The 20,461-nt window shown below is 34.3% G+C and overlaps 1 protein-coding gene across 17 annotated transcripts in view; it reads left to right on the top strand.

Annotated features, from left to right (window-relative positions):
• Window positions 1–20,461, top strand: part of ENAH (ENAH actin regulator) — a 254,249-nt gene that overhangs the window by 160,283 nt on the left and 73,505 nt on the right. For all 17 annotated transcript variants that reach the window (XM_056816002.1, XM_007481484.2, XM_007481483.2 and 14 more), the window contains 2 exons: window positions 237–402; window positions 8,126–8,303. In XM_056816002.1, the coding sequence (XP_056671980.1) occupies window positions 237–402; window positions 8,126–8,303 (344 nt within the window). The remainder of the gene's footprint in view (window positions 1–236; window positions 403–8,125; window positions 8,304–20,461) is intronic.

The raw sequence follows: 20,461 nt of genomic DNA, 5'->3' as shown, positions 1-20,461 counted from the left end.
ATTTCATATGCTGTTGAATATACATAATGTAAAAAGGATATAAATGTTGTTTAGCTCAGCCAATGAATTAGATATTTTAATTTTGTAGAAAAATAATTTTTAACTTTAATCAGTGACATTGATGAAATCTGAATTCCTCCCTTGATCATCAGATTGGCCACCTTGTATAATCTTTTCTATAACTCTTTATGTCAACTGATTTATAAGTATTAAATATCTGAATTTGATTCTTACAGTGAACAGAGTATCTGCCAAGCAAGAGCTGCAGTGATGGTTTATGATGATGCCAATAAGAAATGGGTGCCGGCTGGTGGCTCAGCTGGGTTCAGCAGAGTTCATATATATCACCATTCGGGTAATAACACTTTTCGAGTTGTGGGAAGAAAAATTCAGGACCATCAGGTAAGGACCTTTCATCTCTTAATTGATGTTGGAGTTACTTGATTATTTTGTTAATATATAAAGATCTTACATGTAAAGATTCTAATTCAAAGAGTAACTTGTATCCTAAATCAACAATTCTCAAAGTTTTTGATCCCATGATCCCTCTACACTCTTAAAAATTATTGAAGACTCTCCATAGAGTTTTTCTTTATGTGGGCTATATCTTTTGATATTTACCATATTAGAAATTAAAACATGTTTTTAAAATATTATTTTGAAAATAGTTTTGACCTTATGGATATCCTGAAAGGGTCTCTGGAACCCCAAAGAGTACTTATATAACACTTGGAGAAGTATTGCCTTAAATTAATTTTAGTTATAGAGCCATATTTATTACCCTACATATAATCTGTATTTTAAAGTAAAAAGTTAACATGAGTACCATATACTTTAATATTATTGCCATTTGTTCAGACCTAATCAAGGTATTATTAGCTGTATGAGCTTGAATAAATTTATATCCCTTTGAAAAAATTATTCTTTTTAAAAAATTCTGAACGTATTCACTAAATAACACTAAATAAGTATTTCCACATACAGAGTAGAACACAAAAAAAGTCTGCACACGAAACTATTTTCATTCTATTTGTGAAGCTTGCTTAATATGTAACAAATTCATCAGGTTATTTTCAAAGCCATCCTGCTTATCTGTGCCCCTCCTTTTTTATACATTTTAAAAATACTAGAGGTCTCTCTCTCTCTCTTTCTCTTTTTTTTTTTTGGCATCACTACTTACCTATTAATCCTCATTTCAATAATTTCAGAAACATCATAAACTTCACTGGAAAAACATTTTTATATGAAGTGTTCTGTATCAGAAGTACAGAAGCTAATAATTTCTAGGTTTAATAATAATTTGATTTCTTAAGAGTTAGAAATCATTTTAGCCTCAGAGGAGGAACCTAATTGCTGAAGTAGAAATGATACTCCTTCCTTGAAATGGGAAAAATGATCATTGATTTATAGACTGTCATGCAGCCTAGATTTGAGGAGAACAAATTTGAAGGTCTAGAGAAAGAATAGGGATTCCATGGCCAAAAATTCTCCAAGGAAAATCAGCCCAGAAGGAATAGGAAGCTCTCAAGACAAACATTCTAAAAATTTCATGAGATTGTTTCAACTAAAATTCTGAAGATTCCATGGGGATTATTTCTTTAAGAAAAAGGGAAAATTTGGAAAAAGTATACTAAACAAGGGCAGATAACAGAATAAATACAAATGTGTGGCATGATTTTGAGAATGGTGTTAGTTCAGAAGCTCAGTGAGCTAAGATCTATGACAACTAATAATCTTTGTTTCTTTCAAACTTTGGTGAGAAAAAGGAGTATTGGAGAAAGGAACAGAGAACAGAATTGTGCTTTTTGATAATAGAGCAAAGGAAGTTCTCTTCAGTTATTTTGCTTATGAGAACAAATAAGTAAAGAATAGTCAAAGCTTAATTAAGTGCACTCAATGAGTTCATTTCATCAGGTCCAGGTAAACAATAGCCACTGTCCCTGTTTTTTAAAAAATATTAGACAAAATATGAAGTGCTGAAGAAGGGCAAATGCTATTTATACTCATTTTCAGAAGAGATGGTAGTCTACTAGCAATCTTGACCTTGATTTCTGGCAAAATTCTAAAAGTCTGTTTTTTAAATAAGTGGCAAGAATGAAGAGGTCCCTTTGTCATGAATAAGTCATACTAGACTAACCTAACTTCAATTCTTTTTTTTTTTTTTGATAAGGTTATTAAACTGATAGATAAAGGAAATAAAGCATGCCTAAGTTTATTTAGAGCATTTGAAAAAGACTTTTATTGCCAGGCCAAGTGACATATGCCTATAATCCCTACCTCTGAGGAGGTGGAGGCTAATTTGGTTAGTTCCTAGGATTAGGAGATCTCCTAAGGAGGAATAAACCTGCCTACATCACACACAGGTGGTCAAAATTCCCATGCTATAGGGCCTATATGTAGTCAGTCTCTTTACTTCTGTCCTGTGCAAGATGAAGAAATTTCTTCTCACTCTCCACCCTCTCCCTCTGTTGGTTGGACTCAAAGAATAGTCATTAATGGGTTAACTTAAATATAGAGTTACCCCCAAAGAGGTTTCTTGTTCTTTCTAATATTTTCTTCTGTGGTTTGGATAAAGACAAAGATATGAAGCTCATGAACTTAGGTAGCCTCCACATGTTGCTATAAAGATTTATTGAAGGCTTTGTTGTTGTTTAAATGGAAGAAAAGACATTGGGGTATAGCCTTCAAGCATGTAAAGAAATAAATATGTCTTCTTTGATTAGAGATAGCTAAAAAAATTATGACATGGATGTTTTAGAATATTGTTGTATAATAAGAAATGACAACTGTAAGGAGTTCAGAAACTTTCCCAGAATTTCATAAGGAGATTTATAAGAACTGTTTCAGAGTAAAATAAGTAGTCAAAAGAACAATATTTACAAAGTGATTATAACTATAAATCAATAAGTCACCAAAAGGAACCTGATCTTGGAGGAACTCCTATCCTTCCCCCAAAGTATAGATGTGGAAAACTATTGGGATTGAATATTCTATACACATTTACAATACAGATGTGGTTTCTGTATTGGATCTACTTACGAGGGAGGGTTCATTGTGAAGGAGAAATTTGAAATGCAGTAGTAGTCTCTCAGTAACTGAGGATGACGATTGTCTTTGTGCATTTTTGTGCACAAAGACACTTGTGCATGAAGGAGATTTAAGTGGAAAAGTCAATGCATAGAGACAGTCCCACTCTTGGCGTTGGAAGCCTGGGTCCATTGGCACGAAGTCATTACACCTGGAGACTTCCTCAGCTGCATTGGATGGCCATGTTGTCTTTTGTGCTCCAACACGCCCTAAGCACTCCACAGTGCATTGCTGTATCGCCATCTCAGCCGTTGAACCTTCTTGTTGGTTTCTTCCGTCTGTTCCGCCGAAGCAGTCTTCACATGCTGGGTGAGCAAAGCCCTGGTTCACCAGGGGCCGACATCGACCCGATGGCTACCCTCACAAGGTTTATCTGGCCTGTCGAAGCCGTTGCCCGGGGTGTGGCCGCTGCCACATGCTAGCAGCTACTGGGAGCCACAAGTGAGAGCTGGGTGTCAGGTAGGGGTCAGAGGCTAGAGAGCTGCCCTAGAAGGGCACGACAAGCCCTCCATACCAGAGATACTCCTCCCTGAGCACCCCATACACAATTTGAAATGACAATTAAAAAAACTATTAAGAGTTAAATACTGCACAAAAATGTTAATTTTTTAAAAAGATTTTTGATAAATCAGTGGATGACAAATCTATGTAACATTAACAGGAAATTGGTGTTTATTAGTAATGTTTTGAAATTGATGTCTCAAAGGACTGCTATATTCTTGGTCATAGTCCTATCAGAGAGAGATTAATAGGGTACACATTCTGTAGGTCTCTTAGGACTAGAAGGGCTATTAAATTATATGACTTGGTATCTAGGAATTTATATATTTAAACTTTTGAAGGGAGTATCCAGATACCTTATAGATATGATTTCTTTTTAAACAGGCAAATAGGGTTAAGTGACTTGCTCAGGGTTACACAGCTAGTAAGTGTCTCAGCTCAGCTTTGAACTCAAAAGAATGAGTCTTGCTGACTCCAGGCCTGGCTCTATACTTTGTCACCTACCTGCCCTCTGATATGATCTTAGCATACAAATTAATGACTTACTTGTAATACTACTTATTTAGTTATAGAACCATCGAAAATCATTAAGTCATGTCTGGCAGAGACTTTAGGTCACATTTTCTAACAGGACATTCTATCTTCCTATTCCTTCAACTTTTGTTCGTTTTCATTGTCTGTCCAAACGTACAGTGTTTTTCTTCCTCATCTCTGCCTCTTGTTTTTCCAGACTTCATTTCTCTGCTAACATTCCACCTTCTAAAGGAAGCTTTTTCTGGGAACTCTTAATTCTAGTGCCTTCTTTATGCTGACCATATTCTATTTAGCCTGCATAGAGCTAATTTGTTCATATTAAACAACTGCATGTTGTTTCTATTATTGTATTGTGATCTCTGAGGGGAGACTCTTTCCTTCATAGTGCCTAGAACATAATAGATACTTAATAAATGTTCATTGATTGAGTTTAGGTGAAATAGTATTACAAGAAATTTAGGTTTAATAGTGATTTCAATGCTTGAAAATATAATTGGCCTATAATCTACAACTTGAATAAATTACACTTACCCTGAGATGTGAGGACCTTATATGATGAATCAATCATTCATTAAAGTACTTCTGAGGTTTGCAGGAGATTTGTTTCCCATCTTCCTGCACTACTTTGGGACTCATCTGAGTTCTCCACCAGACTGGTGCCTGGCAACACTCCTCATTTTTTTCATATTCTTTTGGTGTGTTCTGTTCTTCCATTAGATAGTAAAGTCCTTGAAGATAGGGGTGTGCCTCTCAGATTAGCATTATTAGCAGAGATTAGCACATTGTAGGTGCTTAGTAAATGCTTATTAACTATAGATAGGAATTGATGATGTAGGTGATGTGACTGCTTCAGAACAGTATTAAAGAGTAAAAAAAAAAAGATTTGGAAGAGGGATGAGAAGAGAAACTAATTTTACTCCTCAGAAATTTGCCCTAATCTTTGGTTTGTGATATAGCTAGTGAAGGGAGCCCACTGACACTGTAATTCTTCGGCTGCCAAGCTATAAAGGCATGCTTCCATCATCAGTCCTCTGGTGTCATGATTGGTCATAATTATTAAGCCTTTCAAAGTGGTTTTCTTTTACAGTGTTATGGTCATAGTATGTATTCTTCTCCTGGTTCTGCTTGGTTCACTTTGCTCTAGTTCATATTTCTCTTCACAGGTTTCTCTGCTTCTATTCCTCATCTCATTTGTTATTGCATAGAAATATTTGCATGGCATTTGTATATCATAATTTGTTCTGTTGTCCAGTTGGTGGATACTCCCTTTGTTTCTAGTTTTTGGCTAATAGAATAATTGTCAACTATCAATGTTTTTTCCTGTTTGTTAATGTTTTTGGTCATAGGCCTTAATAGTGTGTTACCATTGAGTGAATTTTGGTGTATAGTTCCAAATTGCCTTCCAGAATGGTTGGAGTATTGCACCACTCCATCAGCACATTAGTGTGCCTTTCCTCCCATGGCTCCTCTTAACAATTGCCATTTTCCTTTTTTACCATCTTTTCCATCTGATGAGTATAAGGATTAAACAGAATTATTTTAATTTGTAACCCTATTACTAGTGACTTAAAACATTTTTTCATGTGCTTATTGATAGCCTAGGTATCTTCCTCTGAGAATTACCTCTTCCTACCCATATTCATATCATTATATCCATATCAAATTTATCTGTTGGGTATTAGATCTTGTTTTTATGAAACTGAGTCTGTTCCCTATGTATCTTGAGTATTAGACCGCTTCCTTTGAGATATTCTTTGTAACCTTTAACTGCTTATCTATTAGAGAATAGCTCATGATATTATTTGTTCCAGTACTCTGTATATTTTGTATATCAAGTTTTTATTGTTAAGAATTGGTACAAATATTTCTCCCAACTCTACTATTTTACATCTATATTTGTTTTAATTTAATTTATTTGCTCAAAAGCTTTTAAATTTCATGTAATTAAAATTGTATGCTTTATCTTTTGATCATTTTTGTTTCTTGATTTATAAAAAATACCTTCTATATTAGCATAAATAGTTCTAAGGCATAAGAATGGTAAGGGCTAAGTAACTTGACTTTAAAAAAAAAGTGACTTGACCAAGGTCTCACAACTAGGGAGTGTCTGAGACCCTATTTGAACCCCAAACCTCCATCTCCATGCCTCTCTCCCTATCCACTGAGTCACTTAGCTGCCCCAGTTCCTTGATTCTGCATTTTCCCTGAATACTCAATATCTTTCTCCCCAAGTCTCCTTTTTATTGTGCTTATCTGCATATGTCATTCTATTGCCATATTTTAGTACACATTTTATTTTCTAGTGCTAGTTTTTAGTATAAGCCCTTTGTTCATACCAAACATTTCATAAATATTTGTATCGAAATGGAGTGATGTATCAAACTTACCCATTAAATAAAGAAAATAAGATAATATAGAATCTTGCAAATAGTACTAAGATCCTTTGAGCCTATTCCTTTGATACCTCATTGTGAAGTAGCAGTGGTGCTGGATCTTTGAAAACCATAGAATCTAAATTTTGATGTTCTACTTGGATAGAACCTTAAATACATCCTTGGCAATGGATTGTATCTTTCTGGGAAAGTTGAATCAAAGGCTTCTGATCACTGAAAAGTTGGCCATACAGTGACAAATGTTTTTTGTCCATACCAGCACATGAAGATATTAAGGTCTGGGTGTTTTACCTATATTTGTGAAAAGAGTAGCCACCCTTATAGCTGTTTTGTGTTATTTGAAATAAGATCTCATTTGTTCCGAGTAAGACAACCTTAATTAAGATCTTCTTATTCTCCCATTAAAATTAAGGTTTATTCACATAAGCATGCCAAATTTTGATATCTGGGGTGTACAAAAACACCTTCTTGTGGGTTATTTAGTGCCTGAGTGGTGCAGTGGATAGAGCACTGGACCTGGTATCAAGAAGACCCAAATTCAAATGTGACCCCCTATACTTAAGTTATTAACTCAATTTGCTTCAGTTTCCTTTATCCTGCAAAATGAGGATAACAACACCTACCTTAGAGGATTGTTATAGGGATCAAATTGTTCTTGTTTTATTACTCAAGAAGTTTAAATTGTTTCCTATTGCCTTGGTATATAATGCAGACTCCTCTTACTGGTATTTAAAACCCTTCACGGTGTGTCACCAGAGTATTTTTCTAGATTGATTCTCTTCACAACATATTGTAACCAAACTTACTTTCTGTTCCCTCCTATTCATTCTCCTGGCCCTGGTCCTGACTTTTGGGACTTCAAAACTGTGCCTTCTCAACTACTAGATGATCCTGAAACTTCTCCCTCCTTACCCTAGAATAGCCTGGAATTCCCCTTGTTGCGGTAGAATATTCTTTCTCAAAGACCTCCCTCCCCTCAATTCCATTAGTGAATTGCTCCTGGAGCATCCATTTTGTGAAAAGATCCACGACTGGCCCATCAACTTTACTCTCTTCCATTCCTGTATCTGAATTTCTGGACCTGAAGCCAGTGTACTTTGTGTTCTCTCCCATTCTTTTCAAGCTCCTTTTTGTGTGTTATCTTCTCCCACTAGGAGGTAAGCTCTTCTTATAGGGCAATAACTATGTCTAGCACTTAGAACATGGTTTATTTTGCATATTTCTCTCCTTCTCTGCACATAATAATCTATGCTTTTGCTCATTTGTCCTCAGTGACTGATGTACTCTCAACTTACTTCTTAGAATCCTTCCCCTCTTTCAAGGCTCAGCTACCTCATAGCTGAGATGGTCCTTGATTTCCCTATGCAACAGTGTTTCTTTTTCCTTCTCCAAACTATTACCTTTGCTTTATTCATATTTACATATATATGTATGAGTTTCACCTCCCTCAATCCCCTCATCAGAATGTAAACTCTTTGAGGAATAGGATGTATTTTTGTCTTTCTCTTTGTATCCCCCTACTTGGAATAATGCCTTTCACATAGCAGGCACTTAAATCCTCATTAAATTATGTTGAATTGACCTTACCAATTACTGTTGGTTTTTTCTAGGTTGTGATAAATTGTGCCATTCCTAAAGGATTGAAGTACAATCAAGCTACACAGACCTTCCACCAATGGCGAGATGCTAGACAGGTGTATGGTCTCAATTTTGGCAGTAAAGAGGATGCCAACGTCTTCGCAAGTGCCATGATGCATGCCTTAGAAGTGTTAAATTCACAGGAAGCAGGTAAAGTTTCTAAGTGATTTTTCATGCTTATAGCTAGGCTCAATATAGAAGGTGGAATTTTCGTTAAGATGTCCCTAGAACAATGAATTGTGATTTTTAAAACAGCTTCATTTTTGGTAGTGAAATTTAAAAAAAAATGTTTTGTTTATATTTATAGTTAAACTTTGATTTGTTAATTGATTTATTCTAGAGCAGTATGAACTCATGTTAATAAACACACAGCTCTGAGGAGGTCATTTGTTTCTGTAGTTTAAATCATTTTGAGCATGTTTTTAATGTTTCAGGATTTTTAACTTCTTATTGCAATATTGAATACATGAGACCTACGGACTAAATAATAAACAAAAATAAGTATAAGCAAAAATAAATAAATAGAAAAAAATTCCTTTGCTTACACTTTCTTCAAGGCACTCTAAGATGAAACCCAGAATATAATTCCCTATTTTCTATAGGAATAAACATAAAATTGTCACGAATACATAATATTTTCCTTGAAGAGGCAATGAGAATGTAATCATCTGATTCATACAATAATCTGCATCCAATTTCTCTTTTTTTAAATAGGAAGTTTAAGTTAAGATCCAAAAAAATCCCCCAAATCTTATTACATATGATTACTTCTTTGTCTGTTACATTTAGCAAATTAGGCTACAAACTTAATGTTACAAACTTGCCAAAGATAGACTAGAGAAAAAAACAATCATCAGATTTTAATTTTAGCAGTTTGTGAATACTGAAATCTTAAAACAAATTTGAAGAAATTCATTTGTGTGTCTTTGTACCTATTACCTCTGTGTGGTCCTCCATTATGTTCCGTCTGACTTAATAAGAGTTTGTAACTAGCATAAGTCACAGATTACTCCATGTGGTCACAAGATGCAAGTTAAAATTCCTAAATTAATTTATGTTTAGAAAGAATAGTCTTTTCTTTAATATAATTATGATCATTCTTAAAAATGTTTATAAACTTTTGACCATAAATATTTTATATATGTCGTTTGGCAAATGAAGAGCTAACAGTAGGCATCTTTAGTAGGATATTAAGAAACTATCACACTCAATTTATTATAATAAAAAAATGCATTGATGTATGATAGAGATGCCACAATAGGTAAAGTGAAAAGCAAAGTATGCTTGAACCTTTAGGTTTTTTAGAGTACATTGAAACCTAAATGTGATTGTTTTCCCAGTATTTTTCAGTATTTTCTTAGCTTAGGAATTATTGTCTCGTCATATGTAATAACTTTTTGTGGTCATACAAATTTCTTTGTTGGTATTGTTATCACTATAGGAAGAAAATATGATTGTTTGTCTTTATACAAAGACTCATTTCTATAGCACTTTGAGATTTACATAATGCTTTTCTCACTGTTATCGCGTGAGGTAGTTAATACAATATTAATAATCACCCCTATTTTAGAGATGAGGATGAGAGGTTGACATTTGTCCATGGTCATAGCTAATAAATGTCAAAGTTGGAAATTAAGCCTAGTTCTTCTTCAGCCTTGTGTACTTCCCACCTAACTGTACTATCTCTATTAACATGTTTTAGAAAATTTTTAGATAGCTTTACTGAGCTTTAGAGGCCCAAATTCTAAAAGCTCTCTCTCTGTCTCTCTGTCTGTGTCTGTCTCTCTCTGTCTCTCTGTCTGTGTCTCTGTCTTTCTCTGTCTCTCTGTCTCTGTCTCTCACTCTCTCTCTCTCTGTCTCTCTGTCTCTGTCTCTCTGTCTCTCTCCCTCTTTCCCTCCCTCTTCCCTCCAAATTTACTCTGTCAGGTCTGGAGGAAAGAAAGAGAAACTTTTACTGCTATTTTTTCATAAAAATATAGTTAAAAAGAATAACTGAAAGTAAAATGCAGTTCATTAAGTAAGGAATAGCTGCCTTAAAAGATACTCTCTTCGTTCTAATGAAAATGATTTGCTTTAATTTACAGTTGAGAAAAAATAATTTATTGCTACTCCTTTAGTAACTAGATATACTTTCTGTATTTTTTAATAATCTCTCTAGTTAGCTAGAAATGCTAGTGACTAAAATTCTATTCCATACTTTTCATCAAATTTTTTATTTAAGAACTATATTGAAACAACTTTTCTCTAGTTATTTTAAAGAATTCTTCAATTTTAGCTACCATTTAAGGCAATAGAACAGTACTGTTATTAAAAATCTGGATTTATGATTTCATCCATGGGTAAAAACTTTTACCATATATATCAACTCCTGTGATTTGTAATTTGAGAGACAGTTGCCAGGGGAAAGAAAAATTAAGTGACTTCCCCTTGGTCACATAGCTTCTATATATTTGTCTCAGAGATTGGATTTGAACCCAGGTTTTCTTGATTGTAAAGCTTACCAACTATTTGCTTATATATCTATATTAAATTATCCCTTTGATGTGATCCTGATTTTTTATGTAATTATAGAAATTATAACAATAATTTAAAGAATCAACATCGTCAGAAATCATTGTTTTCCTTATTTTCCTCTATGGTAAGTGATTACCTTATTTATAAATTTGATCCCCTTTGGTAGTTTGAAGGCTATGTATGAACTTCTCCTTAAGGTGTTTTTGACTTCATAATATTTAAAGGATTATGAAGGAAACCAGGATTATGAAGGAAACTAGTTGTAGTGAAATATAGTGATAGGAAAAATTTTTTAATGTCATTGACTTTGTTTTGGTGAAAGGTGCATTAGTAAGAATAGAACTTAACTTTTCTGTTTACTTCTCACAGTCATAAACTTAGGACTGACTGTTAATAAGAACATGTGTTCAGAATCTAGTTTGCAATTTTCACTGATAGTTTATCAGTAGTGTATACTGTTTCTTAAAACACTTTCCCAAATGAATGTGATGAAGGAATAGTGATGAGAGCAGTGGGAGTTATTACAGATACAGTGAGCATCACATGATGCTTCCTGACACCATACACACTTTCCTTAGATATTAGGTCTTGGTGCTATCTTATCCTAGAAAACTTCAGTCCTTATAATATGGGGTAGCAGTTATAAGTCTGGATATTAAATTGGGGATGCAGAAGATAGATAAATTACAAGACAATTTCATTTTATGTTGTTCTTAGGTGGAGGTTATGTCATGTAGCAAACTGGAGCATAGGTCAAACTTATGCCTGGAAAAATTTGGACCAGAATTTAGGATGTACATTACAACTTCCACAGTGAAGATAAGAGGATGGGGAGGTGGAAGAGGATAGGGGAGGTCTATGTTTTTAGTATAGGCAAGGGAGTTAAGTTATTCTGTCTTGTTTTTTCCTCTTCCCAAGAAGTTATTTATTTAGCTGTGCCCAGAGCTTAACCATCTACTGTGTTACTTGCCTTGAGACCATTATTAGCCTCTTGTGAAGTTACTTATGCAGCGACAGCCTACCAAAACTGATTTGAAAAAGTTTAACATTCTCTATAATTTCTGACCTTTCTTCTGTCCACCAAACAAAATAAAAATCACTCAGAAATGATTATCAGAATTATCATGCAGGAGTTATTACATTAGATAATTCTTACTATTGGCATTTCTTTCCGTGGTCTAATTGACAGTGTTGCATGTTTGTGTGTGTGTTTTGTTAAATTTGGTGTTATCTCAATTTTTCTGCCTTCTTAAATTGAGCATTAGCTATCTATCTTTGGGGCTAACTTTTAATATACTGGAATACACAGAAGGTGCTAAATACAGTAGGCAATGTATAAGGTTTAAGGCATATACCCTATATTTTTACTCTTTTTTAAAGAGGATAGTTTTTTATGTCAAATACTTTAATAATCTATTTGCTATGGATAATATTAGCTAGTCTTGATTTTTAATGTGAAAAAATATAGCATTCAGAAAGGTTGGTATAAATTTTCCTTTCTTCATTATTTATCAAGTAAAATCTAAAAGTCAGTTGAAGATGACAAATGTAGAATTCCTTGTGATGCTTCAAATAATTTGTCTAGTCTGTTTTATTTTTTTTATTTTAAAGGGTATTTGAAGAGGAGGAGAAAGTCATTTATAAAAATACCATGCACATGGTAAATTTTTGGCAAAATGATATTTTGAAAGAATTATATTTTTCAAAATTGCTTTTATTTTCTATTTTGGTACCATCAGGTCAAATGGGATTAAGTTTTTTTTAAAGAAGCTACTGATTTTTTCAATTTATCACTTTTCCCCTGTATCTTTTTCCCATTCTAGCCTTTTTTATAGACATATAACAGGTTTTTTTAATGCATTTTATTATATAAATTAAAAGTCCATTTATTCTTTCAAAACTTTGTTTTAAAAACCTTGGGAATGTCTATTGAAATTGAGGTACACAAATCATTTCCATTATATGCTAATTGTATCTGTTAGGTAGTTAATATATGCAATTCCTTTTGTTATTCTCTATAGGTTTTACACTGTTGGAAGTACAACTTTTTGTTACCCAAAAAGTATAGCCTAGGGCAGTAGCCCAGTAATAGAGCCACCTAATTTAGATTCTGGAGGACCTGGGTTCAAATGTGGCCTCAGACCCCCAAAGTGTCACTTAATCCAATTGCCTAGCCCCTTGAGAGTCTTTTGTCTTAGAATTGACAGTAAGACAGAAGGTAAGAGCTTAAAAAAAAAGCCAAACAACCTAGTTTGACTGATTTTGTTATTCATATATTTTGCATTAAAAATATTTTAGGACCTGGTAGTTTCAGATACCTTTTAGAAGTAGGGTTTAAGAAAGAAGTTAGAGATGAAGTAAATCTGGGGAAATAAAAACACCCCATATATATTTTGATAATTTTCTTTTTCAATTTAACAAATAACCAATGGTGAGAGAATTTGTTCCTATGAGTAAGAAAAATATGCACACACAGCTCCAAATTTGTATAGCACTTTTTATCTTTCAAAATATTTTGATATATGTTATCTCATTTCTCTGAAGACTGTACTGTGATGTTGGTAGGGCATGTCCTAATCCTAATTTACATATAAGGAAACTAAGTTACATTGACTTGCTTAAGATTACTTTTATGAGTTAATTACAGATTCTTGAGCAACCTATGTCCTCCATCTCTTAAGTTTTTTGGTTACTTGATATTAGTCTAAAATCTTGAAAAGGCTTTTTATCTTTTAAGATTCTTAAGACACTCAATTTCTGATATTGAATAGCCTATGTTAACCCAAATTGAACTAGGCAATCAGTGCTTGAGTTTAGATGTATAGGTTGTAAGAAGGGTAGAAATAAAATACTTGTAGTTTTGGAGCAAAACAGGGCTTACTTGAAGTATACACAAAAGCAGATTCCAAGTCATTAAAATTTTGTGTCAATAAATGTGCGACAGTAGACCCTAACTCAGAAGGTCAGTCATACCTGGGAAGTATGCAGATGATAGTATACTTATTTTCCTTTAGGGTGAGTCATCTTAACTTTTTCTGTGTGAATATTGGTCACCTTTTTCAGTGTGGTAAAACCATGTGGAAGAATGTTCTTGACTGCATGAAATAACATAGGATTACAAAAGAAACCAATTAAGTTGAAATACAGTTATAAAAACAAAGAATCCAAATGTTCATAGACCCCAGTTTATAAGCTCTTGCTTTTGCTTAGGATACATCAGTAAGAATAGACCTTACATTTTTTTTTCCCAATTATAAACTTAGAACTAATTTATTCTTAACAGCAAATATTCAACTTCAGTTGGTTACTTTCACTAACAGTTTATCCATAGTGGACACCAGCATTTCTTAAAGTTGTTCCCCAGATTAATGTGATGAGGGAACAGAGATGGTGACAGACACTACATGTGCTTAGTGGCTTAATAGACTTGGACATCTCCTGGTGCTGCCATTTACAGTCAGTGTTATTTTAAGCTAGTTGCTTATACTCTTTGATTAGCATATGTAAATGTCAATAACTAATAATTCATGTACTATTCTGAGAACAGTTTTTTTGTAAACCATATGTCAAGAAATAAGGATGAATTGTAATTATTGTCATTATTCCCATTATGGAAGTTGAGCATTGTATTTATTATATTAGTAACTGGTATGATGTCTAAAATTTTGCTTACATTCAGAAATATTTTCCGTCAACCTAGTAATTTGGGAGAAGGATGTAAAGACATGGGTAAGAAGCTATTTTTCATATACCCAGGTGAGAGATTGACTAGGGCTTAAACTAGTGTGGTAGTTGTGTGTAGAAGAGGAGGGGAATACCCATGTGGGACACTGCCCTAATAGAAACAAGATTTGGCAAATGATGAATAATCCATTACATTTACATGCTACAGTTTGTTTAGCCATTAACCAGCTGATGGATATCTATCTTCTCCCACCCCAATTCTTTACTACTCTGAGAAGTGTTCCCATAAGTATTTTTTGGGCATGTAATGAGAGTTAAAAGAGTTGACATTTTACTCAATTTCTTAGTTTAATTCCAAAATATTCTGGATTTTCCATAAGGTTTGAATCATTTCACAGTTCCAGCAGCCATTCATGTTTTAATATTTGTCATCTTTGTAAATTTGTGGGCTATCAATTGTTTTGCTTTGTATTTCCTTACTATTAGGGATTTTGGACAGTTTTTCATATGGTTAAATTCATAGGGTTTATTTTTAGAACTGTTCTTATCTTTTGATCATGTATGCTTTGTATATTGTTTTTGGTATTGTTATTTGTGTTGTTTCTTATTATTATTAGTTCCTTTCAACTGAAACTTCTTCTTGCAAAGTCTTCAGTGGTCACTTAATTTCCCAAACTAGTGGCTACTCAATTTTCATTCTTGACTTCTTTGTAGCCTTTGACTTCAGTAATCCTCTTTTCCTTTACATTCCTTACTCTAGGATTTTTTGTTGGATCACACTTGCTATCAGAAGTTCCTCAAAGTTATGTCATGGGCCCTTTTCTCTCTTTACTCTATACTGTTTGGATTGGTGAGCTCATCAGCTCTAATGGTTATAATTATAATTTCTGTGATGATTATCATATCTACTTGTCCATCCTTACACTCTTTTCTGACCTCCAGTCTTGCATCTCCAGTTGTCTTTTGGAAGTATCAAACTGGATGTCCTATAGACAGCTTAAACTCAACATTCTAAAAATGGAATTTATTATTTTTCCCCAAAAAATCTCCCCTCTTCTCCCCAGTCTTCAGTTAATTGACAGTATCACTGTTGTTCCTACCTTTGTATATTTCTTGTGTATGCTCCCTTCTCTCCTCTTTACATTGCCACCACCTTGATATAAGCCCATGTTGGCAAACCTATGGCATGTGCCTGAGAGGGCTGCTCCCCTCCCCCTCTCCATGCACCTGAGGACATTCTTCACATGACCCGCCCCTCTGCCCAGCAGCCCAAAGGGAGCACTTCCTCCCTCCCCTATCTGGGCTAAGGTGGGGTCTCACATGCGGTGTGAAGGTTGTAGTTTGGGCACTTGGTGTCTAAAAGGTTTGCCATTTCTGGTATAGGCTCTCATCACCTAGCCTGGTGGTTGGTCTCGTTGCTTTAAGTCTCCTTATTCCAGTCCATCTTTGACTTTTCTGTCAAATTGTTCTTCCTAAAGCATACATCTGAACATATTTTCTTGGGGGGGGGGGGTCATCACATCCCTACCCCATTCAGTGGCTGCCTGTTATCTTCAGGATCAAATATATATTGCTTCTAAAAACCTTTCCACTTCCTACATTTCTAGTCTTCTTACACATTATTCCCCTCCATGCCTTCTTGATACTCCCAAAATAATATACTTCCCATCCAGACTCTTGGAATTTTTATTGACTTTCATCCCATTCCTAGAATTCCCTCTCTCCTCATATTCATATCCTGGTTTTCTTAATTTCTCAGCTAAAATCTCATTTTCAAGAAGCCGTTTCCTAATAATATTCTTTATCAAGATTTTTCATATGAGGTTATCTGTATTCTGTAAATAATTTTATGTGTATATGATTATATAAAAATTTTGATAATTTGACTTGATTTGGCTATTATAATAGACCAAGGGAGAGGTAATGAACTATTTGTTTATTTAGGTAGTGAATTCTTGAACTAGGGTTTTTACAATAAACAATACTTTTCTTGTGGTCTGACTAGAATAGGATATAGACTATCACTTTCCTAATCCTGGACAATATGCCACTCTTAATGATGACTAAGCTTACATTAGCATTCTTGGCCAACATGTCTGTCTCACTGTCAGCTTCTCTTGATCTTACCAACGGGCAGCAAAACTGTCTTTTTCAGATGAGCTGTTATCTAGCCACATTGCCATTTTATTCTTATGAAATTAATCTTTTAACAAAGTTTGCATAAGACTAACTAACTCAACTAAATTTTGTCTAATTAGGCTTGGATTATGTTATAAACCATCAAAATCTTAATGAATTACAGCTCTTTCATCGAATATGTTAGTGATCTACCCCCCCATCCCTCTCTTTGCATTTGCTCTCTACATGCCTTTATATTAAGTCTTTGATAAAAAATGTTAAACATCATAAGGTCAAGTATAGATTTCTTACACTCAGGACTATCCTTTTTAGGTCTGGCTTTTGAACCAGTCCACAATTCACTTAATTGTCCTGTTACTCAACCTCATTTTTTTCACCTTTTCCACAAGGTTATCATGAGGAATTTTGTCAAATGCTTTGATAAGATTTAGGTAAAAAAATAATCATAGAATTTTTCTTCGATTTTCTAGAGCTGTAATTTTGCCAGAAAAGGAAACAAAGTTATTCTAACGTGAATTGTTAATTGACCTGTTCCACCGTCTTGGGTATTGGTGCTGCTTCCTATTTCCATCACCTTGAATTTATTTTGTACATATTTATATATACATGTTGTCTTCATCAAATTACATGCTCCTTGAGAGTAGGAACTGCTTCATTTTTGTTTTTCTGTCCCCAGCACTTAGCATAGTGCTTGACACAGAGTAGACATAGATAGTTAATAAATGTTTCTCATTTGATTGATGAAGCCATGCTGTCTGTGTTCAATATTTCCTTTTCTAGATGATCCTTAACTCTCCCTTAATAATAGGTTCTAGAATTTTACCAGGAAACAAATTCACACTCACTGGCCTGTAGTTTTCGGACTTCATTCTCTTTACTGTTTTGAAAATTAGACCAATATAAGATGCCCATCTCCAATTCCAAGGTAATTCAAAGATCATTGACAATGGTTCAGCAGTCATATCCACTGATTCTTTTAGTTCCCTGAGTTGTTTATCTGGGCCAGGTGGTTTGGATTCATCTAGGGCAGGTAGGTATTCTCTTACTATCACCTTATTTTGGGTACCAAATCAACATTTGCTATTTTTTTTTCATAAGAGATCATTTTTTCTCATCAGAGAAAATAGTTTAAGAGTTAAGAGCTCTATCTTCTATTTCTAGTTAGTTAGAATTATCATATCTACCTTAAGTAGTACTGTAATCCTTTTGTGGTTTTCCTCCTTTACCCAGAAAGCTAAAAACAAAAACACCTGCTAAGTTATCTGATAGTCTTTATTAGTTTCAGCTTTGGCACTTTAACATTCTTATAAAGCCCATACCATATTTTACTCTTTCATCTTATATATTCTTTTAAATTCTTTTTGGTCAGTGAATTCTCTTTACATTCACGTTAGTTTCTTTAGTCAGTTCTTCCTTTTCTCTTTTTATTGTCATGGTTATAAAATATTTCTCAAATTATGTGAGGAAGAAAAGTAGTATGTTATAAAAATGTTTCTGTACACTCTCTATTTGTCCCTGCACAGTTAAAAGTGAATAATGTCAATATAGAAAACACTTAATTCGTCCTGGTTTTATTTATCTCATTTTCCTTTCTTGATTCCCTTTCCTCCTTTATCATCAGCTCCTCCCTCTTTTTGTAACCTAGTAACCTCTCTGACAATTTTGTTTGTTTTTTGCACATAGTAAGTCCTTAATAAATATGTGTGTTAAATTGACCTGAATCTTGGTCACATTCCTTTTTAATGACACAGGAGATATTGCCTTTACACTATTTGAATGATATAGTATCAGTTTGTCAATGTATTGTATAACACTTTTTCTCTAAATGTGTATTGATTAAGCTTTGCTACCTGTTTAAAAAATTATAAGAATCAGCAGACACATCAGAAGATTATGTTTTGGTCTTTTGGGTCATAAAAATTATACTAAAGTCAATTCATAAAGTCTTATAATGGGAAGTCTTCCTCTGTCCACTTCCCTTCTACTTCCTAGAAACCTGTACTTTTTCTTGGAAATGAGAAAAGATCTATTTCAGGAAAGTAATTGGGGTGAAAGAATTTGTGTTCCTTTGCTCTTGATCATTTCTAGGATTTAGTGTCCTCTGAGCCCTTGCAGTAATAACTTATTATTTCTTCCTACTTCCTTTTCTGCTATCATGAAGAGGGGGTAGGCCTCTTTGCATTCTGTATAATGCAGTCTCTACTTTTGCCCCAAGCAAAAGGCTGCATAATTTGTGATTTCACATAAGTCTAGTTAACATTCAGTGCTATTTTTATACTGTAATTGAAAACAATTTCTTTTGGTTGATTAGTTTTCTCCAGCTCTTTGTGATCCCATTATGGTTTTCTTGGCAAAGATACGGGACTGGTTTGTCATTCTTTTCTCTAGCTCATTTTACTGTCTGAGGCTGGATTTGAATTCAGTTCCTCCTGACTCAAGAATTAGCATTCTATCCAGTGTGCCACCTAGCTGCCTCAATATAATATACTGTAATCTTTTTATATATTTTTGTCATCCATTATTATTTTTATCTGTGGCAATGAATCGTCTGACAAAGAATACTATGTCATTGGTACCCATTTATTTTATTTTATTTTATTTTATTTAAACATTATTTTATTTGGTCATTTCCAAACATTATTCATTGGAAACAAAGATCATTTTCTCCCCCGCACCTCTGCCATAGCTGACGCGATTTCCACTGGGTATCACATGTGTCCTTGATTCGAACCCATTTCCATGTTGTTGGTATTTGCATTAGAGTGTTCATTAGTCACATCCCCTCAACCCCTGTAGTCAAGCAGTTGCTTTTCATCGGTGTTTTTACTCCCACAGTTTATCCTCTGCTTGTGGATAGTGTTTTTTAGATCCCTGCAGATTGGTCAGGGATATTGCATTGACGCTAACAGAAAAGTCCATTATGTTCGATTGTACCACAATGTATCAGTCTCTGTGTATAATGTTTTCCTGGTTCTGCTCCTCTCACTCTGCATCACTTCCTGGAGGTTGTTCCAATCTCCATGGAATTCCTCCACTTTATTATTCCTTTGAGCACAATAGTATTCCATCACCAACAAATGCCACAATTTGTTCAGACATTCCCCAATTGAAGGGCATCCCCTCATTTTCCAATTTTTGGCCACCACAAAGAGTGCAGCTATGAATATTCTTGTACAAGTCTTTTCCCTTATTATCTCTTTGGGGTACAAACCCAGCAGTGCTATGGCTGGATCAAAGGGCAGACAATCTTTATTGCCCTTTGGGCATAGTTCCAAATTGCCCTCCAGAATGGTTGGATCAATTCACAACTCCACCAGCAATGCATTAATGTCCCTACTTTGCCACATCCCCTCCAGCATTCATTACTTTCCTTTGCTGTCATGTTAGCCAATCTGCTAGGTGTGAGGTGATACCTCAGAGTTGTTTTGATTTGCATCTCTCTGATTATAAGAGATATAGAACACTTTTTCATGTGCATATATGCATATATAATATGCAGTAAGCATAATAAGCAATAAAAAGCATAAAAAAGTTTTGATTTCTTTGGCTGAAAACTGCCTGTTCATGTCCCTTGCCCATTTATCAATTGGAGAATGGCTTGATTTTTTGTACAATTGATTTAGCTCTTTGTAAATTTGAGTAATTAAAACTTTGTCAGAGGTTTTTATGTAGATTGTTTCCCAATTTGTTGCTTCCCTTCTGATTTTAGTTACATTGGTTTTGTTTGTACAAAAACTTTTTAATTTGATGTATTCCAAATTATTTATTTTGCATTTTGTGACTCTTTCTAAGTCTTGCTTGGTTTTAAAATCTTTCCCTTCCCAAAGGTCTGACATTTATACTATTCTGTGTTCACCTAATTTACTTGCAGTTTCCTTCTTTATGTTCAAGTCATTCACCCATTCTGAATTTATCTTGGTGTAGTGTGTGAGGTGTTGATCCAAACCTAATCTTTCCCACACTGTCCTCCA

The sequence above is a fragment of the Monodelphis domestica genome, chromosome 2 (assembly GCF_027887165.1).
Source record: "Monodelphis domestica isolate mMonDom1 chromosome 2, mMonDom1.pri, whole genome shotgun sequence".
Taxonomy (NCBI): domain Eukaryota; kingdom Metazoa; phylum Chordata; class Mammalia; order Didelphimorphia; family Didelphidae; genus Monodelphis; species Monodelphis domestica.
The sequence above is the reverse complement of the archived record's forward strand: the minus strand, read 5'-3'. Positions and strand labels throughout refer to the sequence as shown.